Raw genomic sequence first — 25,362 nt, 5'->3', positions numbered from 1 at the left:
CTTCTGCTTCTCACAGGGCAGAAACTAACCATGCACCCTGTAACTGGTCTGTGAGGGTGGGCCATAAGGACGTTACCTGAATTAACAGGACTGGCTTTGGAGTAATGCACAGTCTCCTTACATCCTCAGGGAAAATAGTTAATTAAAACCATAGGCATGGATTTGTGATCCCTTCCCTGGCTCCTCAAACAGAAGGGCTTTCAACCGGGCACTTTAACTTGCTTTGGGACTTAATTAAGCATTAAAGAGGCTGCTGTATTTGTGGAGGTAGAAGGCTGCCATCGCTTAAGCTACAATATGGGAAAAAGACATTTAATTGTGACACTCTTTCTCCACTTATTTTCAGCCCCAGTGAAATTATTTCTTGTGTCACTTCAGAGCATTAAATATTTCCAGCCCCAGCAGGCAAGACAACATACCTTAGCAAGGCTTTGGGAAGGGGCAAGAGACTGACTGACTTATACAAAGACTTGCAAGTTTTACATCAATAGAGAGCACCTGTTCATTGTATGCCAAATACCCTCTGATGTGTAACTTAATCAGGAAGTTTAAAGAAAAATATATATATACACACAGAGAGTTTCCTGAATCTTTTCCATGAGTCCTATTTGGTCAAAGAGTGGAGTAAACACACTTTTCACAGCAGTGATTATTAAGTCTTTCCTGCCCTCTGTTGCCTAATACAACCAATAAACCTCACTGAAAGACACTGGAAGCATGTGGTTTTAGTAGACAAATGAGGTATCCCTTATCTGAATCCAGTATCAATAAAAAAATAAAAGCAAAAGGGATATTAAATACAAAAAATAAACTATTAGTTAAAATAGTAACCCTAACAATAACTTAAGGTTTTACACACGCTTAATTTACTGCCTTCCAAAGGCAGCATCATCGGAGAATTACCAGGTTTCCATCCTCCAGCTGCACTGGAAGAGTCAGTAGGTCAGCTTTGATGCTCTGCTGTTGTAGCATTGCCTCTCCATCAAAGTGGATGCAGCGTTTCGGAAAGGAGAGCCATCACTTTTCACAAGGACTAACTCCAGCTCTTGGAAGTCCTGAAGTCTGGCAACATCCTTGTCCTTGTAAAGACCAGACAGAACAATGCATTATTCTAAACAGACCTGGTTATTATTTGTGATAATAGCTAAAGGCAGTAAAAACTAAAATTCCAGGGAGGTCACACCTCCACACACATTCATTCCAATGACAGGAATAAATAAGAATAGGAAAGAATCTTGCCAGTATCTGCTCTTTCTTTTGAAGCATTCTGGGTTTTTTCCTCCTTAAACTACAGTTATTTCTCCTTGAACCTCATTATGATTTGCCTGCACTTAATGCATGTCACTTAAGTAAGGGTTGTGACCAAATGCATTTCATTTCCAGACCCCAGGAGGTATTTTGGGAACAGAAGAGCATGCTCATTTGTTAATGACATCTTTAAGTTCTTCACATGCCAATTTGTGTTTTTTTTTTTTTTACCCTTACTATTTGTTCCTTTTAGGCAAGCAAACAGTGAAGTAGAACATCGCAATTATGTTAAAAGCACCCTAATGCACTGCTTCTGATACATTAAAAAGTCAAGCTGTACTAATTTCACGCTGAAATAGGAGCCGACATACTCAGCCCCTATTTCAACAAGAATGTTTTTAGGTAAATTACAAAGTTCTAAGAAAAGTCCAGCATCCTTTTGGATTTGTGAGTTTAAGGCAGTTCAGTTTTAACACAAGGCCATGTTTTGTCAATTTTCGTTACAAAAATACCTTCTCTGCAAAGTCAAATGAAGCCGATTCCAATTCTTACCTTTCTTAGGAGCGTGTTGGGTAATTTCCTGATCTTCTCGACATGCTCTGGATTAACACCCAATTCACAGCAACTCACTCTGAGCAGATCTTGGTAGGTCAGTTCTTGTCTGTCCAGTTCAATTTCAATGAAGTCGTTGTCTCTGAGGTTCTGGACTCTCACCTTAAGCACAAGTTCTGATTGAAAACAAAAAGATTAAAACCAAAATACCAAAACAAAACAAAGAAATCCCAACCCAAATCTAACACTAAAGTATCTACCATTATCTTTTGAAGTCAGGTTTTATAATGCTATACTTACTATCTCATCAAGCAGTTAATAGAAGCTTCCATTTGAACAGCAAAAATACACAGGGAAAACATGTTTATAATGTTAAAAATCCAATCCATCCAGTTCCAAGTCAAGTTGTGACCAAACTACCAGAAATGTATTTGATGCTGTATCATATGATGCAAAATCTGAATTGTTACGTTGCTTGGACTGATCCTTCCTTTGGTTTGCAAAGTATTACCATGTTTAAACACAGTGTAATGTTTTACTTAGCACTGCAGGATGTACTTTTGGCCAAAGAATTGAACATCTCTGCCTCTATTCCACATGAGTCAGAAAGTGAAATGATTCTTCATCTTTGACCCAGTAACAAAAACATGGAACAGAATATAAATAGAAGAATGAGAAATTACACTTCATTACCTTGCATGTTATACGGGAAAGTTCCAGTAAAGAAAAAGGGCTGGAATGATGGTGCAGGACCAGTGGGTGAACTGTCAGTTTGCAGAGGTCTGGCCTGTTCGAGTGCTGCCAGCGCAGGTGATGGGCAGATGGGGCCATTGGGGACCACTGGCCGGGGGATGCTGTGTACCACTGGTGTGGGGACATTGGGTACCACTGGCCTGGGAACACTGGGTACCAATGGCTGGGGGACACTGGGCACTGCTGGCTGGGGGCACTCCGGGGCTGCTGGAGGTGGTGGTGAGGTGGGCAGCTGCTCTGCAGCGGCTTGTGCAGGGAAGTCATCTTCGCTGTTGCAGGATGTAGGGGTGCAGATGCTTTCAACCTGAGCTGCTGATGAACAAGGGCTGGTTTCACAGCGGGAGGCAGAGGAGATGGAAGCGCTTTCATTCTGCGATTCTGCCGGGCTGTCTGGAATGCCTTCTTCGGTGTAAACGTAAGGGAATGGAGGGCTGGCCAAGTAGTTCGCAACAACTGGTAAATTGAAATCCTTCATTCCTTGACATTCAGTTTCTTCCTCTACTAATGAAGTTTAAAAATGGGATTAGGGGATGGAGAGAGGAAAAAAAAACCCCACCATATTATTATCATAGAATAATAGAATTCCAGACTGGTTTGGGTTGGAAGGGACCTTAAAGCTCATCCAGTCCCAACCCCTGCCACAGGCAGGGACACCTTCCACTAGAGCAGCTTGCTCCAAGCCCCATCCATCCTGGCCTTGAACACTGCCAGGGATGAAGCATATTGGATAGATCTTTCTCATTTTGAATATAGTTTTTCTATTGTGTCTTAAAACATCATCATTCTGATGATGACACTGATGTGTCATAAGCATGGTAACAGCTGGATGGCAAGGAGCTGTAGAATGAAAGAAAAATCTACAGGCTCTTAAAATATACCGTGTCTTTTAAAAGCAAAGTGGGAAAAAAACAACCATTGAAGGACACATCATCTCCAGCAGTGTTACTCCATTGTTGTCAAAGGAACTGTATGACCAGTAGTTCTTTGCTAAAATTCATTTTATAATGCTTTTACTAACAGTGCTGTAAATAGTTTGTTATGACTTATGCCAGTCATTTAAACTGAGTATTTCTTCAGGTAAGTGACTATTTGATGTAATACCTAAGCCAGCTCTTGCCTTAAAGTACTGCAGTAAATGCCGTTCTTGCCTGACTTGAGGATTACAGGACGTTGATACTCATGTCAAGGCAGTTCAAAAAGATCTGCTCAACAGCCCTACACTCCCAGAATAAAACCATTTAGGGGAATATAAGTGATATGTGTTATTCCCCAGGAAATACATGAAAGCTGGACAGAAATACAAGGTAACTACAACTACAAACAGAGTTCACACACACTTGACAGTTTAGATGTTAACAACAGAACTCAAGTCATCTTCCATGAACTAAGGCCAAGAGATGAGCACCTTGGCCAAAGAACACAAAAAATGCTCATGCAAGTAACATGCCATTCCTGCAGTGGTGACTGTTGTGACCTCAGTTGTGATTTAGCTGCAATTTCATGTAAAATAACCATGAACTGTTAATGTAAGAATGCATCATAGTAAAGAGCAATTTAAGTGCGGTCAGCAGGAGATAGAAAGTTAACATTTCCAAAGGTGAAGCACTTAAAAATCTTGATCTGGAGCACAGTCCCCATATGCTGATGGAAACAGGCACTAACAGTGTGCAGGAGTCTCACATACCTCTAACCAGGTTTCCTGCACATAGGGAAAGTGTAAGATGACACAGCTATGGAGCAAAAATTAACCATACTGCAAGTCACAGTGTAACATGCTCAGAAGCCATAACCTCTGAAATGCTGCAGTTTTGAGTGGATTTGTAGCATTTCTTATGGTCAGAGAACGTAAGAATGCAATGGCAAAAGCCTCTCTTTGCAGCCCACATGCTACCTGCTGCTTAATGACAGCAAACAGGACTGCAGCAGTGTGTTTCCAAAGTACACAGCTGTTCAATCTCCTGATGACACCATGCAGAATAAAAGGCCTTCCTACCTGAAAACTCCATGTCTAATTGCCATAATAATAAAGGCATGAATTACAGTTATAAATCAGAGCTATCGAGTGAGACACAAAAGTCCTAACCAAAGTTTTGCCAGTCTACTGCCTCGGGTAAAAGCACTAAAACCGGTTTAGTCTTTAGTCCCAGAATCCCAGATGACCTTTAAGATGGGAACGGTACCTCCCAGTATCTTCCGGATGTCTGGTTTGGCAGTCAGCTGTGCAGCCAGCTCTCCTTTGGCTGTGAGGATCTGCGGATCTGCTCCAGCTTCCAGCAGGCAGGACACCACTTGTGCATGGTTCCGCTTACAGGCCCAGTGCAAACAGGTCCTGCAGGGAAGGAAGGAGAGGTTGTGCTGTAAGCTTCAGATCTGTGGTCCCTGCTCCTAGGATCCAGAATGGGTTGGGTTAGAAAGGACCCTAAAGCTCATCCAGTTCCAACCCCCTGCCATGGGCAGGGACACCTTCCACTAGAGCAGCTTGCTCCCAGGTCCTCCTCACACACCCATCCTCATTCACCTGAATTACACACAAAGCGACAGTAACTGGGAATAAAGTTTCCTTCACTGCATCCCTTGTTAAAGCTATGAATCTATTTTAAGTTTTGCAGAGCAAGGCCCCGTTTTGCCTTGCTACAGCATGAAGAGTGACTGCTGCTGTCCCAGTGAGCCCTGCTGGTGGACACAGAATGACAGAATCACCCAGGTTGGAAAAGCCCTCTAACATCAAGTCCAACCTTGACCACCCCTAACCCATGGCACTGAGGCCCCGTCTCCACGCTGTGTGAACACTTGCAGGGACGGTGACTCCAGCCCTGCCCTGTTCCAGTGCCTGAGCACCCTCTGGGGCAGGAATTGTTCCTCAGCTCCATCTAAACCTGCCCTGGTGCAGCTTGAGGCCGTTTCTTCTTGTCCCATCCCTTGTTCCTTGGGAGAAGAAACCGACCCCACCTCACTCCATCCTCCCTTCAGGTAGCTGTGCCATGAGGCCCTTGAGCAGGGCTGTGGTGGCCGGTGGCAGGACACTGCCCTCCCTTCACCGTGATCCTCTTTGGCCGCAAACCTCAAAGCCTCCCGAGATTAGCGCTTCTTTTCCGGTCAACAGCACGACCCGAAGCTCCCGACTCGCTTCTCCCGCGCTAGGCCGGGGGTGTCCAGCCCCGTGCGGAGCCCAGCACCCGGCCAACCCCCCCCCCGGCAGCCCGTGCCCCGCTCGGGCCCCTCACCAGCCGTTGATCTCGTTGCGGGAGTTGATGTCCGCGCCCGCCCGCAGCAGCCGCCGCACCTCCTCCGCGTCCCCCAGCGCCGCCGCCTCCCGCAGCCGCTCCTCCAGCTCCCGCGCCTCCTCCGCGCCGCTCATGGCCGGGCCCGGAGCACACCCGGCCCCCCTCGGGGCCCGTCAGGAGGCGGCGGGGGCCGAGCGGCCTCCTCAGCTCCGCTCCGCGGGGCCTCCCCGGTCCCGCCGCCCGCCGCCCCGGGCCTGAGCTCCGGCCGCCGCCATCTTGTGCCCGGGGCCGGGCCGAGGCGGGGAGGCGAGGGGGGGCCCGACTCCGAGCGGCGGCGTGAGGCGGTGCCGGGCAGCGTGGAAGCAGCCGGGCCATCGCCGCTCCCCGGCCCTCCGCGGGGCGTTTAGGGCCAGCGGAGCCCGGCTCCTGCCTTCCAGCCCCCTCACCGTGGTGCGGCCGCCCCGGCAGGGAGCCCGCGCGTGGGCTCAAAGCCTTGGGCTGGCAGCGGGACCCCTCGGGTGCTCCCCGTGCACCCCGGCTCCTGGTTAAACCCGTGCGGCGGGCGCTGGGGAGCTCGTTTCTCACCGCAGGGTTTCTGTTTTGGCCCCGGTGCCTGCCACCAATGGGAAACCAGTGCTCAGCTGGGTGGGTTCTCGGTGCCTCTCTTTTAGTGCTGCGCTTTCCTCATCAGCAGCACCGGTTTTAACACACTGGTTAAGTTAGGGCTTGGGATGCCATCACTTTGCACCACAGCAGAAGTGGCAGGTAGGGGAAGACCATACCCGTCCAAACAGCTCCTGCTTATCCATCACTATAAATGATGCTTCAAAGCACAGCAAAAGAGAGCTACCACCTTCCTGTTAACCCGCTGGGAGAGCTGAGCCCCACAGGCCTCTCTGTTTCCATAAGCAAGTGCCCAGCATCCCTGCAACCTCCCTCCCTCTGAACACAAGAGGAGCACACACAAGCAGTGGTCACATCCTGCACAGGATCACAGAATTGTTTGGGTTGGAAAGGACCTTAAGATCATCCAGTTCCAACCCCTGCCATGGGCAGGGACGCCTCACACCAGACCTTGTCGCTATGGCAGAGGTCTCACAGTGACTCCGTGGTGGTTTCTAACACCGATCACACGCTGTTCGTCTCACACCACAGCCTGAGCAAAAGCCTTGCCCGGCTCGTACCCACGGACACAACAGTACTAGGAGAACCAGTTTGATTCCCGACACAGGCAATGGTTTGCCAACAAGATTTACCCAGGGACAACTGCAACAACAGGCGGCCTGCAGCTGGACACTGCTGTGCCCAACATCCCTTTAACTCTCAGTAAAACCATCGTAAATGATGACACCGTTTAACCCATGGTCCCTTCTGTAAAGCAGAGGCACACCAATGCATAGACCTGGCGATGTGTTATAGGACACGGAACACTCTCTTGCACACCGTAAAAGCTTTAAATCTCAGCTTCTTAAATCTAGTTCATTAGGGACTGTAGTGACAGGACAAGGGGTAACGGGTTAAAACTTAAACAGGGGAAATTTAGATTGGATATAAGGAGGAAATTCTTTACTGTTAGGGTGGTGAGGCACTGGAATGGGTTGCCCAGGGAACTTGTGAATGCTCCATCCCTGGCAGTGTTCAAGGTCAGGTTGGGTGACCTGGTTTAGTGTGAGGTGTCCCTGCCCATGGCAGGGGGGTTGGAACTGGATGATCTTAAGGTCCTTTCCAACCCAAACCATTCTATGATTCTAAAACCCAATAGGATACAGAGGCAAAACAGCCTTTTCCAGCGGTGACATCTGTCAGACCACTGGGGAAATGGTATTTAGGAGCAGGAGGGCTGAAAACATCAACCCGGGTCCTGGTCCATCAGCACAACTGCGCTGTGCCACTAGATGTCAGCGCGGAACAGGCGGAGGAGCCCGCAGCGCGGCTTTGTGCTGCCATTGTAAAACGCCTTTGAATTCGTCTGAGCACATCCATAGCGTGCATCCATAGCGTGCATCCGTAGCACAGCTCCGATCCTGCGGGTTCCGAAGCCCTGCGCACTGCAGAGGGACATTGTGCAGTGTTTCAAGCACAGGCGCGGGGCAGCCCTGTGCGATGAGCTGGTTCCTGCAGGGTTATGGGGCTTTTTGCCTTTTTTTTCTCTCTCCCCTCTATTTCTTTAGGCTCTTTCCCCTCTGTTTCAGGCTCCTTTCCCAAGGCCGCACCAGGGCTTTTAAGGACTCGAAGCCGGCGGGTGATGCACTGAGGTGGTCTCTCTCACGCTCTCTCGGGATGAGTATCCCACTGTGTCGTGCTCGTGCCAAGCCCTGTTAAATGCACCTCGGGTTCACCATTGCTTGGTTACACAATGTACTTCTCCCTGCAGTCATAAGATTTCCTCCCGCAAGAAAGGCTGTGTAGAAGAGGATTAGCAGCGAGTTCACTCAACTCAAACTCCCCGCTGCCGCCATCAGCCTTCCTGCTCGTGCCTCGGACCTGTTGCATGCACCAAACCTGAGCAAAACCAAGGGCGTGTTCTGTCCCTGCACCTTCCCTTTCCCCTATGGCTGCTGGGTTTGTGCTCTGATGATGCCTGTACCTGTGTAGGGCACAGTGTGGATACATCACCCTACCAGAAGCATGGGCTGTGCGGATTAAGATGTGGTGCAGGTGCTGGTACAGGGCCATCCCCTTTGGAAGATGCTGGGGATCGCACCCGGTGCTGCGAGCTTATGGCTGCAGTCCCTTTGCCTTCAGTAGGAGTACACTGAGCTCTGAGCCATAGCCAGAGTTTGTATGGAGCTCAGATCAGTGCTGGTGTGTTTGCTTTGTGACTTACGTGGTGCATTTACAGGAGCTCCCCATACCCTCACCACTGAGGGGGAACCGCATCCACTGGGCATCACTGGGAGCACTGGGCATGCCTGGCAGCACAGAGCCACGCCTGGACATCCTGCTGCTGCCTGAAGTAACCGCAAGGAATAGCTGGGCCATTCTTTGTCCTCAGAGCAAGTGTGCCAGATTGTATTGGTTTAGTTTTAATATCTGTCTTTCTACAAGCTTCCGGCTGTGACTGAACCTCTGCATTGGTTCTTTTCTCCTTTTTTGGAGAAACCACGGTCTGTGTTTGCTCTTTGCTCCTGTTTTTTCAGGCTGATGAAATTTGCCACTCTCTTTGCATTTCAGGTTTCATTCCCAGACTCCTTTAACCACTTTCTCAATCACTGAAAACTATTATTGAACAACTTTTAGAAGGCTTCATCCCCAGTTACACGGTGCTGCAGTCAAACTGAAGCACCCAGTCCTCACCCAACCCACCAAAATAACACTGCTAGTAGTTTCAACCAACCCTGCACTTGTGTAAGGGTATGAGAAATAAGACGTAGGGACAGTCAGAACCTTAAACCTTATACTTCATGTGCAGAGAGAGAGAGATTTAAAGCTGTTATGGCATTAAGGCTCAGGGAAATGGCAGGACTGGTGGGGAATAAAGATGGAATGAATTAGAAGTCAAGCTAAATATTCACGTAGGTGTAAACTCATTTACGCTGCTCACTTTGGGCCTTCCAATGAGTGTGTGAATGCAGAGGGGATGATCTCAAAGGGCGAAGGCAAAGCCACAAGGGAGAACTGATTTATATTACACCAGGTTTTGTGCTGGCCCCATGGACGTCCCCCCGTGTGAGAGTCTGTAGGTGAATTAGGTTCAGTTTGAAGCTCCACGTTACCAAGTCTGAGCCTGCGTCACCCAACTCTCGCTTCATGCCTACGGGACAAAACATGGAGCACAGGGGCTGATTCACCTCGTCCTGGGTGAACAGCACAGACAAGTCATCCTCTGGAAGTGCCTGCTGTGTCCTGCCTGCTGTTAGGGGAGCCAAAGGTAACCCAGGAGCTTTGAACCCAGTAATTCCCAGCTCTCTAGTGCCAGGCAGGAGGAGCACCTGAGGCAGGGTGGCTGGAGCTCTACCAGAGCTTCTCTATTCTTGATGAGATAAACAGATCCTTCCATTGCAAAGCTGCAGAGGACTCACCGGTCATCTTTCTTTTGACCTTAAATCACAGCTCTTCTCACCAAATCACCAGCCAGGAACTGCAGTGCTGAGAGTGGTGAAGGGGGCTGGGATTTAGGACAGGTCTGAGCCACGGGGAGCATCCCTGAATCACGGAGCAAACAGCTATCCCATGGATTCTCAGCCCTGCTGAGCATCCCATGGGGGCTCATGGGGGAGCTGAGTGCCTAAGAAAGGGATTCCTTAGTAGGTGTGCGCATACACGTGCACACAGATGCAGGATGCAGTGAGATTTGATGAGGAGGGCGGGGTGGGAAAGGGCACTGCTTTTTGGGGGCATGGTTATTTGCAGCCAAATCCCTAAGACATCAGGTGTGTGGCTGATTCCCATTTGGTAATTTAACATTGTTCCTATTTGCAGGGCAAATAACTGATTTCTGAACAAACAGGCTGGAGCACTGGAACCTGGGGGGGGTGGTACATCAGCTCAGGGACTCGTGGTTAAGAAGTCCAATAGATTTTGATAACAACTGGAAATTGTTCAGTGGATTAGTGTCTAAAGCCAGTTTGGCTTCAAACTTCAAGCCTGAGCTGCAAACTTCTCCCCTTGAGGGCTGTTGCTGTTTGAGCTGCAGTCATGGGGAGGGTCCCCAGGCCCCTGTGAGCCAAGAGATGTCTTAACCCAGGAACCTGAGCATACAAGGGGCTGCCTTTGCTTTTTCTATAGGCATTCCTCTCTGCCTGTGCCTCCGGTCCCTCACTTGACTCTTCCAAGCCATGAAACAGGCTCATCCTGGGGACATGGGGCAAATATATTCAGCTGGCCTAGGGCCATGTCTTATTTAGTGTTCAGAGCCAAAGGCCTCTGTGGATCTTGTCCCAGGAGCTGTCTCCCCATGCAGGAGACCAGATCATGGCGTCTGGGTTCTCCTGAGGATGTGTTTTGGCCTTCAAGGAGAAAGCCAGAAATGCAAATCATAACTTAGGGGCTGTGCCCTGTGCACTCTTCATGGTCCTGAGACATGGGCAGTCAATTAGAAACTCCCCATTGACTTGGACGGGCTTTCAACCAGACGCTATACAATTCAACAGAGCAATTAGCAAAGCTGTAACTAAAGAGGTCTCCATGGAGATTGACAGCATCACCTCCCAGCTGGTACATTCTCTGCCTCCTATTCTAAATTTGTTCTCGCTGTCTTCCTGGCTCTGATCCACAAGGTTAGCTCAATCTTCCAACATTCGTGATACATCAAAGCAGTGAAGAGTAGGACAAAGGCAGTGGGGGCAGAGAAAGAAATAACCCCGTGCCTTGAGGAAAGCAACAGAAACTGTTCAGACATATATAGCCTGAGTTTCGAGAATGGGATTAGGCAGAGCAGCACCTCTGCCTGCCTGTCACTTGCAAATTCTTGCTAATACTTTAGGAGCTTATTGGAGGTCAGCACCAAACACCCAAACAGACTAATCTGTATTATAGACACATAATCAAAGTCACAAGGTTTTACATAATATATATTGGTGACACAAGAAGTGTTTGTTCAAATAATTTTGTCATCAAGATTAGGGGCCATGAAAGCCTCTACTGTGCGCTTAACCTGGTTTTCCATGGCCGTTGGTACGCCAGATTCCTCAGGGAAACCGAGAAGGAGCTGAGAAAGTCCAAACCCAGTATATGTTCTGAAACAGCAGTGGTATTAGTCTCAAAGCCATGGCAAAGTTAAAAAAAGAACTATGTGTGTGTGAGCTGGAAAGGGTCCTGCTTAAGCTGCAGCTTAAGACATGCAAACAAATGGCTGTAGGTACAGTTTCCAGGCGGTTTTGGGGTTGCAGCAGATCACACCTCACACACGCACATCACTGCTGTGGCAATGGCAAGGAGCAGGGATTTAGGAGACAAACTGATGTCACTTGTGAGCTTTATGGTCCCCTTCAGAGGGGTGGAGGCTGTGGCACAGAGGCAGTGTGTGGTCTAGGCTCACAGTGGCAGAGGCAGGAATGGGTCCCATGTTGATCACGATTCCACATCGACAAATCTAATTGATTTTAAGAGGGAATTAGTTTATGGAAATGTGTGGAAATGTATGACAAAGTCTGATTTCCCAGCCTGCACAGAGCTTTGTGACTGCGGAGTTGGAGAAACATGAAAGAAAAACGTGTAAACTTACAAAAGAAGAAACACCAAAGGAAAATGAACTCAAGACCCTTTTCTCTGTGATGGGAAGAGATGGTTTGAAGGGTTAGCGTAAAGATTTTCCAAGCACATAAGTCAACTTGTTCTCATGGCTGATGCACAGCAAAGGCTATGTGAGGGTTCCCCAGATCCTCCTGTTCCACTGAAGGAGCTCACCCCGTACCTAAGTACCAAAGTTCACCCCAGTACCTAAGTACCTTCACCAAAGTACCTAATTAGGAATCCCATTGCCCTAAACTTCCCCCCAGCCAATGAGGAGAGAGCCAGAGCGTTGCCAGCCCGACATCTGCAGAAGAGCAATGAGAACCTGGGAGGGCTGGATTGTCCTCTGGGTTTTCCACCGTTCACATGCTGCTACCATGAGAACCCAGGGCTGAAATCACTGCAGCCGCTTTTACAGGACTCCTGAAAGCTGCTTTGTGGGAGCAGAGCTGCTGAACTGGCCTTCAGGTCAAGAAAACTCAAGCGCTGGGTGGGATTTCCAAGCGTGGTTGGCTGTAACCTCGCCCCGCTCCGCTTTGAAGTCAGCAGAATATTGAGGCCATTACGGAGCGTTTGAAACGCTGCCTCTAACGATGCTCCCATCCCTTTGTACCTCCCGGCTCAAAGGAGCCTGCTGCGTCTGTCATTAAAACACAATCCTGGCAATTGGGTAGATAACGTGCAGGCCCTGGAGGCACGGGAAAACGATAACGATTACACCACATGAATCTCTGCCACGTTACCTGCAATGGCTCTGCTGGCCACCATCACCTCAGGCAATTGAGGACCAAGCTGCTGTGGATAACAAAGTGCTGCCTCTCAGTGAACCCTGCTGCGGTGTAGGCTGCAGGTGCTCTCTTCACACTGCAAACAGTAAAAGATCAAAATGCAAACGTGTGTTGAATTAGCTGGAATCAGAAAGAGCTACAATGAAAAGAGCCACTAATGAACACAAACATCCCATTACCAGGGCAGGCAGGGGTGGCTTGGTACCTGAAAGCTCAATGGAAGTAGATCATCACTGCTTTGCGCTTCCAGCCAGTGTTCAGATCAGCTGCTGAATGAACGGCAGGAGAGGAATACCCTGTTAATGCCACATATGCATTTAGTCTCCTGTGGGCATTTTGAGTGGGGTGTCAGTGGGCCAGAAGAGATTTACTCACCCTTTCTGATGGCCATCGTCTAGGTTCCAGCAGTGCAGACCGTATGATGTGTTCTATCCGGTCCACAGGGCCAAGCTACCAGGTAGGGACTGCTCCTGGCTGAGGTCACACTGAGCATGGCTGGAGGATGCACTGAGTGGCAGCCAGGACCACTAACAGCCAGCAAAGGCAAATGAAGGCAATAACTCTTCAGTTAAAAGGAATTTTGTCCTAATTTAGGTTTAAATTCCATGAAGACAGAACTGACGCTAAAAGGATTTGATGGCATTTTGCAGAAATGGAAATAGCTCCATTTTGTGAACATTAATTATTGTTTATAGCAAAGTTTTGGATACCAAACCCTCGGAGGAGCTCTGGCACTTCCAGGTTGACTGGAGAAGCCAACAACCTTGGCTTGTTGCCTGATGAAAAGCCCAGTCGCTGGGAGCTGGAGAGGCTCCCAGCCACAGCGAGGGCTTCAGACTTCAATGGATTCAGGGGGTTGCTGAAGCCTCACAATGAAGCACAAACCCAGGCAACGGTGCAGCAGTTTTTATCTCACCTTTATCTCACCTGACAAACCCCCATCCACCAGTAGGTTCTTAAGCTTTCTAAAAGGAACAGCTCAGAGCGACAGTGAGATGGGACCTTCATGCTGAAGTCAGTTAAGGCTTACAGCACAAACCAGGAGGAACTGGGTTTTCAAGGAAGATGATGGGGTTGTGTTGAATTGAATTAGCACAGCAGGTTAAAACCTTACTGTTTAATAAGCTGAATCACATCACAAACAAAAGCAACGTGACATTTCTGTATTGAACTAGCTTTCTGACAAGGAAATGGTGCCCATGGGGTGGGCAGCAGGGTCTGGGGGCTCCAGCCTTCTGCGGCTGCTGCTGTGTGACACTCAGTAAGTGATTTCCTCCCTGCTTTAAGTTCCTAAGAGTAAATGAGGGAGGTTAAAAGAGGGTCATTCGCAGACTGAAGTCAATCTGTGCAATGGGTCTAATAATATTCATTAGCCTCCTACATGTGGAACTAAATTAACTCACGTTCCCGGAGAAGCATCACCGGCTCTGGTGGAAGATGTGCTGAGCACTCAGCCTGAGCACGTGCCAGGCCTGCACCTCGCTGTTATCCTCATTCAGAATGACCTGGAACCAAGAACCAAACGTGAAAATCATAAACAGCAGCAGCAAATGCACCAGTTCAATGAGGTTTTCATCCTATGGCTGCTGCAAGACATGGGGACATCTCCATTTGCACACCTTGGAATGGGTGCCGGAGTTCCAGAGTTTCCTAAAGTGCTGTTAGTTGAGCTAGCCACAAAACTTACTGCTAGTTAGTAAAACCTGCAACAAAGTGAGGTGCTTGAGCCTCTGTGGTACAGCTGTGCCTCAGTGCAGGATGCAGCCATCCCCATATCATATATCCCCATATATCTCCCCATATTCAGCAGGTGACAGCGCTCTTGTCCAGCCTGTACATCATGGAAGCAGATAACTGACATGAACAGTGCTGGCCCTGCAATGTGGCTGTGATTTCTGTCTCTCAGTGTTCCAGGTTGCAGCACAGATCTCAGATTTCCCTAACTCGAAGCTTGGATGGAGCAGGTCTCACTCCACATTGAGGGTGCCAGAGAACAGGGCTGGAAGGGACTTTGGGAAGTGACCGAGACCCTCCTGCTCTAAGGTGGGATGAACTCACTCTCAACATTTGACCCTTGCAGTCTCGATAGATACCAGCTCTATGGCACCCCTGAATTATCTATGGGGATACCCAAAGAGAGACAGAAAGAGAGGGGCCAGTGGAAGACAAGCTTCTGAGCCCAGCTTTTCCCCATCTCTCACTACTAACTGGTTGAGTGTCTTCCTTTGTGCCCTCTTTGCTTCTCGCTGCGCTGTTTCAGACTGAATAAACCTAGCAATAATGAACCGTCATCAAACTGGCAATTGCTTCCTGCCCAGCTTACGTTAGCAGAGCAAGAGAAAGCAAATGAGCAGTCGTGTGCCTGCACTCAAAGATAAAACCCCTGAGCAGAAGCCATCTGCTGAGGCATAAAATAATAATCCTGGCGCTAGCCCTGTCTGAGCGCGGCACCATCAGCCCTCTCCGAAGCACAGCATCACGCTTGCTTAATGCTGGGGTCTAGCAGGTGGCCCATAACCCTGTAATAAACTCCCTGACATTATTGATTCCTTCCCCCCCCCAAATTGAGCCCTTTTTGTCTAACTACATTAACTTCTGCTTACTGAGCATCTGCATGTAAGGCAGCATGCTCATTGTGGTGAGCAATCACTGCTCTCAGTGTACCCGCGGCTCCCCGAGCCGGTCCGTACACGCTCTTATCTGCTCAGATGGGTTATCTTAGAAGTTAAAACCAGTGTTTGTTGGCTATGGGAGCCAAGACAAAGATCTGCACTGTGGGGAAACTGAAATATGCTTCCACTGCTAATTATGCACGTGAACAGCCCTGAAAACAGGATCCAGGCACACCACTGCCGTCGCATAGCTTCGGCCCAAATCTGCCCTACTCATATCTGTGTGCTTCCAACACAGGTGGCCAGCACAGCAGCCTTTGCCTTTGCTTTGATGTTCAGAGGTGCAGCTCACGGTGCCAAAAATCCTCCTCGCTTGGCCAGCCTCACGGCCAGCATGAGATGTGCGCCCTTCTAAGGGACGCGGGGAGGCATCCAGGCATCCTGGGTTCCTGGCCATCCCCTGAGCAGGCTCTCCCAAGGTTTGTGGGAGTGGGGCATCACTTGAAGGGGAAGATTTGCCCTTTTTGTAGTCCAAAGTAAGCTGAATCTGTGGTCCTGAGGCATTATCTGGATTTCTTTGTGGGTTTGGAAGCAACGTTCCTGCTTGAGGCAAGCAGTTGGCAGCTGCGCTTCAGAAGGGCTCTGGCAGTGATGTTCCCTCTCAAATGTCTGGCTATCAGCTTTAAGTGCAATAAGCTTTACACACAGAGGGGAACATCGTTACTTCCTAAATGATACAGAATTAGGGGCTTTTTTTAAAGTACTTTTCTGTTCAGGCACCACATTTGCATCTGTGCATGGACCAGGAGCCACATAAGGAGCATGAATGATGATGATGATGGGGCTAAAGAAGAGCATGTCCTTGGGGCTGCCTGTGGGAGCAGGGTCCCTGCAGCAGGGAAGGTTTAATGCCCTGCTTAGGAGAAGGGGCAGGGAGTTAGTACCAGGTTCCCTGTGCATCAGAGAATCCTATTTCCCTCCTTGAGTAGATCACAGTGGGTCAGCACTTGGTGCAGCAGAGAAGGGCAGGGACATCCTATAGAAGAGCTTGGAAGAGTAAGAAAAAGGGCAAAGAAATTGTGATGCACAAAACCCAGCAGCAGTTAAGCCAATTCTGGATCAACAGCCCTAACCAGGACCCTTGGGCATCCTAGCAGGCCTTTTCAGGACTGTGGTGTGATGTTGGATGGACATGTATGGGGCACAGGGTGGTCAGAGATCCTGTATCCCCACTGCTGGGAGCAGATCTTGGTTGTTCCTTTGCATCATCAGGGCTCAGGTTTATCCATCTGGGATGAAGAGAAAGCTGATCCCAGCTCCCCATCCGCCAGCCCCGGATCCACGCCTGGATCAGAAAGGGGGATTTTGAGGGAGTAGTGGGGTTTCTTCTAAGGTTTGAACTCATTTGGGAAGCTCTTTATCACATCAGTACCTGATATGAGGAAGACAAGAGGAGCCAAAATCAGTGTTCATAACAGATTTGCTCACAGAAATGGAGAATGAGGATTATTTTATGCCTCATACTACAGAAAAAATGCACTGTGTTTTATAAACAAGAACAGAAAAGCTATGCCCAGGGAGCTTGACAAAGCCCCCAGCTCACACCCGGCACTAACTGGTGTTGTTCTGGAGTACCCAGTCAGATCCACGGGGTCAGTGGAGTTAAACTCATCTAAACCAGGTGAGAAAACAGCTCCCAATGGAGCCCAGGAGGTACCGAGTGCCTTGGACAGAGCTTGGCTGTGCTGGGACAGCCGGGGGCAGCGCGGGGCTGGTGTCCCCTCCCGCTCAGGATGGGTAACCGCGTGTCCGGGCTGCGCTGGCAGGGACGGGGCTGTCGAGGGTTATTCAGAGCCCTCGCTGCCTCCTCTGACCCCGGGAGCTCCCTGCCCCTGCCCGCAGTGAGATTTATGGCGCTGTTTTCCTCTCTCCTGGCTGTGCTCAAGCAGCCGAGGGCCTGATCCTTCATGGGGCTGAGCACTCCCTGCTCCTGGAGCAATGGGAGCCAGAGGGGCACAGTGTCTGTCCAGTTCCCATTGGATTAGGCCAGGATTTGATCCCCAAAGAGGCTTCCTATGCAAAAGTTCTGCTGAAACACATTTCTCAGTTAACAGGGGTTTCCTGTGCCTCATTCTAATAGCACAGTGACCCAACAAAACCATCATTGTCATTAATGATAATTGCTTTGCCCTTTATCCCAAGCTCCTATGGAATGTCCTTGCCCCTCTCCGCTGTGCCAAGCACTACCCCCGTGTTTGGGGTGACAACACATCAAATCCAGCCATTCAAATGGCCTTTCCTTGAACGACCCCACCGACCTGCAACAGGGACACAATTAAATCAGCTGAGTTGCATGTCCCATGCCGCTTCCCTTCCAGCTAACCTGTCACCTCCTGAGCTCCAGCATCCTGCCTGTCACACACTGAACACAGTACCTGGGAGCTGAAAGCAGAAAGCAGCAGTGGGACTTACCTGTCCCTGGAGAATACCCCTGTGGATGGAGGAGGACACAGCAAAGCAGTTGATGCAAACCGGTTTCCGATGCAAGCCAGTTTTTGACTCTTTATAGAGTCTCACTCTCCTGCCCTGCAGCTGAAATGTGCCTCTGGGCAAGGGATCTTTAGTCTGGGAAGGGGAAAAACATAAGACTGTTATTTTGTACTCCCTGGAAGGGAGTCCCATGGAGTGTGTGTCCACACTGGTGCTTCTCTCACTTAACATGGCCAAAGCTTGCTTTCTGTCACAAGAAGATAGAGGCTGCAAGAGCCCCACGGACTCACCAGCTCCCTACCTCTGCCTCAGTGGGCAAGGAGGTAAAACAGCCCTAAAAGACCCCATATGGGAGGGAGAAACGCCATCCACAGCTACACGGTGGCAAAGGCATGGACCGAGGGCAAATTCCCTGCATGTACAGCAGCTGCTGGGGTCATCCCATCACCCGGGATAGCCACCCTCTTTGAGACCCACATACAGCTGGTTTCAGAGCCGATCTGTAGTCAGTTTTAGCACATAAAGTGTCTTTGTTTAGTCAACAGAACCGCTCGCACATGGGATTTTGTTGTTAATAGAGCTGTAAGAATTTTAAGTACCTCTTGGGAATGTGTCATTTTTGGTCGGCTTTTTGAGGCATCACAGGGCGCTGCGCTCGCCTTTGTAAACAAGCGCTGAATAAAACATGTTGCTTTGTACGAGTGCCGTGCAGGTTTCCTAAGGTTTGGAGAGGATAAATCAGCTGCAGGAGCGGCTGCCTGGTGGTTGACTTCGCTCCTTATAAATAACTCGCTTGGAAAACTTCTCCCTGCACGTCACAAGTGATTCAACTGCGGTGCCTATCGTTAACTCGGCCACACAAATCACACAACTTCTCTACAAGCCTGGGGTGCCGCAGTAATGCCACAGCCGAGGGCAGGTTGGGTCCAGGCTCTTCTTTCCTTTCCTAGGTGATCCTTGGGAAACTCCCAGTTGCTGTGCTTTGGGGAGCCCCATGGCCCTGGGGTGTTGCCTGCATGTAGCCCAGTTCATTCTGGTTGTACTGGTTGGGAGCTGTCATCACTGAGGGGAGAATCAGGACCAGGCTCAGCCATGAAACCAGCCCCACTTTCATAAACACAACAGAAAAGCTCTGCTGAAGGGGTTGCTTGTGCCCGGGTCTGTTGGCTTTGCAGCACTGGGAATGGGGCACAGACTTGTTGCTGCTGGTCTGGCCCTGCTGTACCCCCACGTGGGATGCAAACTCACCTGGCTCTTAGCACCACGCAGGATCCATCCAAGCCAGCCCAGAGCTCAGCCCCAAGGCCCTAATCCTGGAAGGTGCTGAGCGACTCTGGCTTCTGCCGCTCGTCCCTGGCTTTTGGCACGTGTTCAGCATGAGCAGGATCAGCCCCTTGCTGTAATAATCAGGGACCGAGGAACTCAGCTTGACTGCATTTCCCCCCCGCCCCCCGATGCAAAAATGCTGTACATTCCTTTATGCAGGTTTCCATAGAGTTGAACTTGTACTATTTTTTTGTCGTTGCTGTTAAAGGGGTCAGCAATGCACTGTACAATGGGATCTGGCTGTCAGGAAATGTGGAGGAATTCAGGGACACTTTTAACATCTTGCTGGTGGGCTCGGAGGGCAGCATTAAACTCGGCATCCTGGAAACCTTCCCCACCAAAGAGAAGCAAAAAAGCCCGGAGGAGCCCCGGGAGAAGCAGTGAAGACGACAGCTTTGTCGCTCCTGAGTTTAAATCAGTTATTTCTTCCCCACTTCCTTTGTTAAAATATGATATTCGAGCTTTAATTGCTTCAATCCTATTACTTGCTCCTTTTAGCAAGTGATTGTGTAGCCCCTTGCCGTGGGGAAATCCCCTGCCCGCGGGTCCGTGTTATTTAGACAAGTACTCTTTCAGAAGTAAATGCCATTCTTAGCATAGGGAAGTACTTTAGGTCTAAAGGGGTTAAGAAGGCCTCCCTGCATTCAGAAACATGCAGGGGTCCCACCATGCCAGTTCCAGCCTTTTGAACTCTTTCCAGCTTTTTTTTCTTGCAACAAATCTGTCTGACTGCCACCAGGACATAGGAAGCGTGTGCCTGTCAAAGAAATCAAGTTTACTTTTTCTGACTTGTTAACAGAGGCAGGGTATAAATAGAGCTAACTCTGCTCAGACTATTAGCGTTTCTCTTAAAATAAGGGGGTAACTTCCTAGGACCTTTAATCCAATGAGGTTCAGACCACGCTGCACTATCAGCAGAGGCAGCGAAGGAGCTTGCTGAAGTTTTTACCGAAGTCAAGTGCATTTGGGTTCCTCGAAAATTTAAGGCTTACAAACAAAGCAAAGCAGCCCCAGGCAGACAAGAACTACTTCCAGCTCAGTCCCTGCCATTGCCCTGGAGAAGTTCTGAGATGCTGGTGGTGCTGTTCACTCGGTGGATGTGGATCTTGCTGGGGAAGAGCAGTGTCCTCTTGCTTCTGGAGGTCTCTCTGAAAGGGAGAGCTCTACCTCCGATCCGGTATTCCCACGCTGGGATATGCCCCAATGACATGAACCCCAACCTGTGGGTGGATGCGCAGAGCACTTGCAAGAGAGAGTGCGAAGCTGACCTGGTGAGTGATGCACGGTTCTACCTCCGTGGTGCGGGCGATGGGGTCTGGTGGTGGGCTGTTTGCACCCGATGGGAAGGGTTGTTCCCATTGGGAAGGCACCGGCACCGTGCAGGACTCGATGCAGACAGTGCATGTATTTAATTGACCTGTGATCTGTAGGAAATAGCAAAGGTTTGATGAGTTATCAGTTAGGTGGGGAGCTGTGTGGCTGCTGTCACTTATGCTGATGTGGGTACAGCGCTCCCTCTGATCATTTTCCTGGCTTTCTTGTCAAAAGAAAGGTCTGAATTTGATACTCCAGAACTCAGCATGCCCTGGGGCCAATCCATGGTATTTTAGCAGTGTCACCATGCTCTTTGTTGTTGGTGGCCATCATCAGTGCTTTATACTCCTGGGAGGAATCCTGAATGAAATGGTTTGATTTAACATGTAAATCATCAGTCTTTGCTGCACTTGAAACACAAAGCGTGCTTGGAGTGCAAAACAGGGGCACGGTTGAAATGACCAGGCAGATGTTCTCTGTGATGCTCCCAGCTCAAAATGTGCTTAGCTTACAACCCCCAGATTCATTTTTCAACCTGTCAGCACCGCCAGCTCAAGCTGGCATCTGAAAATACCTGCTCATCCTGCCGCTTACCTCATGTCCAACAGCAAAGCTCCAGCAACATGTACAGTGCTGAAAAAGTCCTTGGGTTTATGCTCCGCAGCCAGGTTGGTTTTGCAAGGCTAAAAGGAGTGGAGGAAAAAAAATAATGATAGAGAAAAATGCTGGCCATCAAGTAAACAAAGACATTTGCTCAGATGGATCCCATGTGTTGCGAATGAAGGTGCTCTTTTTACTTTCACCATTCCCAAATAAGCCTCCTCTGTTCCAGCTACCAGGTGCAGCAATGGATATAAAAACACTTGCAGAACCCCAGCAGTAGGAGCAGGGGAGGATGTTTTAATAATTGACTGGTCAAAAACTGAAAGCCAGAAGTCATTGGTTAAAAATACTTGCCTGCAGTGAGTGGTCTGTGAGCACCAAGGACTCTAAAGAGCCACGCTCCTCAACCTCAGCTGAAAACATTACCCATTCTGGTTTCTGACTTTGCTTCTGAAACCCAGCAATGTGCAGCTGGAAATGGGGAAAGAGTTATGTTATTAGGTCATCCTTTTCCCAATAAGGAAAGGACACTGGACTCAGGGGAAGCTTTTGGTTTGGTAGCTTAAGAAACATTTTGTTCTCACTTACGGAGAAAGCCGCTGGGTTTCGGGGGGGTTGTAGGGGTTTAACACACGGTGGAAGCGTGCCCCGTTGGGTACATGGTACCAGTGTTCGTGGTCCCTTAATCCATGACAGCCCAGCAGCTGTGATCACACATATCAAATACCTTTTCTGCACAGAAGATGAGAATTCTGCTAAAATTAACTGCAATTTAGAGCTGACTGTAGCTGAGATGGGGTGTAATAAATCACTACAAGAGCGATGATGCATTTGAAAATAGGACTAAAATAGGACAGAGAAGCCATAATGAGCTGTTTTGGGTTTGTTTTCCTAAATACCATAGAAAAAAAGTATTTTTGGAGCAAGAATTTCCTTACTTTTGAGATATTCTATTATTTCAGCTACAATGTGAACAATTGCAAATCCTTGGCAGTTTCACCTCCAAGAGTAGGCTGTTAGTCTCAGGGAATTCAAATAATACTTTACATACTTCTGTGGAAAATAAGAAGGATTACTGCCTACAGCCATATGATAAGACTTTCCATCCGCTTTTGTTTCTCAGGCCTTGTCCTCAGGCATTTGGGAGAGTGCAGAAGGGGGGCTGTTGGTTCAGTAGTTGAGCAGCCCATGTGACTCTAGGAAAGAGTTATGATGAGGTTAGTGTTTAAGAAACAGAAATTCATTTTCCTCCTCAAAAGTCTTCTCCTGAAGCACTCAGGACCCCCAGTGCGTTTAGAAACCACTCAGGAGGTGCTGGGGGGATGTTTCTATTCATTACTGGGGATATTGGGTTTCAGACTCCAGATACCTGTGGCAGACCAGGTCCCCTGAGCTAACACCTTGGGAGTTTCTGGGCTCCCTGATTGTTGGGTCTCTAAAAAAGGCCTTTGCTCTGCCCCTAGGAATGACTGGGCTGTCTTCTTTCCCCACAGGAGTGTGAGACCTTTGAGAAGTGCTGCCCCAATGTCTGTGGAACTAAGAGTTGTGTGGCAGCTCGGTACATGGACGTCAAGGGGAAAAAAGGGCCGGTGGGAATGCCCAAGGAGGCAACTTGTGACCGTTTCATGTGCATCCAGCAAGGCTCAGAGTGTGATATCTGGGACGGGCAACCCGTCTGCAAGTGCAAGGATAGGTGTGAGAAGGAGCCGAGCTTCACCTGTGCCTCTGACGGGCTCACCTACTATAACAAGTGCTACATGGATGCAGAAGCTTGCATCAAAGGCATTACACTGAACGTAGTCACCTGTAGGTACCATCTTACCTGGCCAAACACCAGCCCTATCCCACCAGAAACAACAGCTCGCCCTACTACTACCTATTCCGAGACAACAGTCATTGATATCTTGCCCCCTGCTCTGGTGAACAACCCCATCCATCAGTCTGTCTATGTGGGAGAGACCGTCAGCTTCCTCTGTGACGTTACAGGGAGACCCAAGCCAGAAATCACGTGGGAGAAGCAGGTCGACGGGAAAGACAAAGTCATCATGAAACCAAATCACGTCAGAGGGAACGTTGTGGTCACCAACATCGCCCAGCTGGTCATCTACAACACCCAGCTCCAAGATGCTGGCATCTACACCTGCACTGCCCAGAACAGCGGTGGTCTTCTCAGGGCTGATTTCCCTTTGTCAGTCATCAAAGGGGAACCCACATCCAAAGAAGCTTCCCAAAACAAAACACATTTTCCAACCGATGAGTGCCTGAAGCAACCGGACAGTGAAGACTGTGGGGAAGAGCAGACCAGGTGGTACTATGATGCAAAGAAAAACAACTGCTTTACTTTCATCTATGGGAACTGTAACAGCAACCTCAACCACTTTGAGACCTATGAGAACTGTATGTTAACGTGCATGAACGGCCCCATCAACATCTGCAACCTGCCAGCCCTCCAAGGGCACTGCAAAGCCTATGAGCCCCGATGGGCCTACAACAGCTTGACGAAACAGTGCCAGTCCTTCATCTACGGCGGGTGTGGAGGCAATGAGAACAACTTTGAGAGCCGGGAGGCCTGTGAAGAGATGTGCCCTTTCCCAAAGAACACGCACTGCAAAGCTTGCAAACCACGCCAGAAGCTGGTGACCAGCTTCTGCAAAAGTGATTTTGTTATCCTGGGCCGGATAACAGAGCTGACGGAAGACCAAGACTCGGGACATGCCCTGGTGACAGTGGAGGAGATTCTCAAAGATGAAAAAATGGGATTAAAATTCCTGGGGAAAGAACCCCTAGAAATCACCCTTTTGAACATGGACTGGAGCTGCCCATGTCCCAACATGACCACGGTGGATGGCCAGCTCATCATCATGGGAGATGTCCACAACGGCATGGCTGTCCTGCAGCCAGACAGCTTTGTGGGCACCTCCAGCGTCCGGCGTGTGCGGAAGCTCCGCGAAGTCATCCATAAGAAAACCTGTGAGCTTTTGAAAGAGTTCCTGGGATTGCATTAACCTCCTTCACACGTGGCAGCCTCCCAGACCCATGTGTTACGTAGGGCTAACAAGCGCTAGGCTAGAGCACGAACTAAACAAGCTGCTTGAAGATCCACTGTAGGAATTATGCAGAACCTTTCTTTTAATCCATTAATGATGCTTAGCAACAATGTAGTATGGTCTTTGGCAAGCACGTAAAACAGCAGCAAAGGGCTATTAATCTCGCATTGAAATCAATTTGTCCATATAGAAGTACCATTTAACTAGATGACTCACTGCGGTAATTAGACGAGTTTTGTGTAGCTTCCATCAGAAATGACGGAATTCATAGCATTTGTTTAGCTAATTGGAACGCAGCTCAAGTAATAGCTAATGTCAACCTAATCAGGCTCATTTACAGTATGGAAATGCTATGGTAAGTCTTTATAAGTAAGTCACATGCTTGTCTCCTTATAGCAGCACTAGTATCTCAAGAGAAAAGCTTGTAAATTATTGTCTGTATTTACAACTGTGCACATTTAACCAATCCACGCATTATGAATTTGCTTCTTGTAACTGAAATCTTCCTAGCTGTTTTCTTTGGAACGCACCTCGTTTTTAAATGGCAACTACTACCTATCTTGCAATCCCTACTGGATGAAAATCTCCCTTGATCCTATGCCCAGCACAACAGGTCCCTGTAGAAGCTCAAGGCACATTCTCACCCTGAAATGACTTTTCGGTCATCAGAGCAAGGTCAGCAAACACCCTCATCGCATTGCACTTCCCTGTTTTTGCTTTCATCAGTATATTCTCTATCACAAAAAATCCAAGGCAGAAGGATGGCAGTGTGCTGCCAGTTGTCCTGCTTGTGAAAACCCTTTATACCTGAGCTCGTGCAGCAATGTATTGCTTATTTTCATTAGAAATCCTTCTTTTGTAGGCAAAGGAGTAAAGCAAGAGGAGTCAGAACAGAATTCAAAGGGCAATACGCGCTCTGCAGACTGTGTTACACAGACACAGAGCTGCTGAAACTGAACTGCGCAGACACAGACACACAGAGGGGACACTCTTTAGAGGCATTCATCAGTGAGCCCCTGTCAGAGCCCTCCTTCAAACCACAGCAAACATTTCCCTCCAGCCCACTGTATATACGCATACGTTTAAATACCCCAAGAACAGCAGCACGGGCTGTGGGAGTGAGCATGTGCGTACACATAGGACTGATCATTTTAACCTTTGTGTGCCCCCAGCAGTGTAACATTTGCCTATGCAGAAATCCTTAAATAAAGAAAAGGCGGATCCTGGAAAA

At 48.9% G+C, this 25,362-nt stretch overlaps 2 protein-coding genes across 3 annotated transcripts; one reads left to right on the top strand and one right to left on the bottom strand.

Moving 5' to 3' along the window:
- Positions 1-211: 211 nt before the first annotated feature.
- LOC133270327 (ankyrin repeat domain-containing protein 40-like) lies at positions 212-5,957 on the bottom strand. Its single transcript, XM_061455425.1, has 5 exons — positions 5,778-5,957; positions 4,734-4,882; positions 2,494-3,051; positions 1,801-1,976; positions 212-1,079 (listed from the first exon to the last, which is right to left on the bottom strand). Exons 1-5 carry the CDS (start codon positions 5,909-5,911, stop codon positions 936-938), a joined length of 1,161 nt encoding a protein of 386 aa, XP_061311409.1. The 5' UTR covers positions 5,912-5,957; the 3' UTR covers positions 212-935.
- WFIKKN2 (WAP, follistatin/kazal, immunoglobulin, kunitz and netrin domain containing 2) lies at positions 5,353-25,362 on the top strand. 2 transcript variants are annotated; one of them, XM_061455423.1, is made up of 2 exons: positions 5,353-5,523; positions 22,578-25,362. In XM_061455423.1, exon 2 carries the CDS (start codon positions 22,647-22,649, stop codon positions 24,087-24,089), a length of 1,443 nt encoding a protein of 480 aa, XP_061311407.1. In that variant the 5' UTR covers positions 5,353-5,523; positions 22,578-22,646; the 3' UTR covers positions 24,090-25,362. The 2 variants fall into 2 exon arrangements, with proteins under 2 accessions (XP_061311407.1, XP_061311406.1); XM_061455422.1 differs by lacking the exon at positions 5,353-5,523 and adding an exon at positions 19,803-20,438.

The sequence above is a fragment of the Pezoporus flaviventris genome, unplaced genomic scaffold, assembly GCF_033815535.1.
Source record: "Pezoporus flaviventris isolate CSIRO_AGI_PZ_B2104156 unplaced genomic scaffold, CSIRO_AGI_Pfla_v1 ptg000020l, whole genome shotgun sequence".
In the NCBI taxonomy this organism is placed as follows: Eukaryota; Metazoa; Chordata; class Aves; order Psittaciformes; family Psittacidae; genus Pezoporus; species Pezoporus flaviventris.
The sequence above is the reverse complement of the archived record's forward strand: the minus strand, read 5'-3'. Positions and strand labels throughout refer to the sequence as shown.

Excerpts from the sequence above, each read along its gene's own strand:
- LOC133270327 (XM_061455425.1), bottom strand. The coding sequence starts at position 5,911 with ATGAGCGGCGCGGAGGAGGCGCGGGAGCTGGAGGAGCGGCTGCGGGAG. Across the intron at positions 3,052-4,733 it reads CATCCGGAAGATACTGGGAG|AGGAAGAAACTGAATGTCAA; the intron begins GTACCGTTCCCA and ends CTTCATTAGTAG. Across the intron at positions 1,080-1,800 it reads CCAACACGCTCCTAAGAAAG|GACAAGGATGTTGCCAGACT; the intron begins GTAAGAATTGGA and ends GGTCTTTACAAG.
- WFIKKN2 (XM_061455422.1), top strand. The coding sequence starts at position 20,238 with ATGCTGGTGGTGCTGTTCACTCGGTGGATGTGGATCTTGCTGGGGAAG. Across the intron at positions 20,439-22,577 it reads GAGAGTGCGAAGCTGACCTG|GAGTGTGAGACCTTTGAGAA; the intron begins GTGAGTGATGCA and ends CTTTCCCCACAG.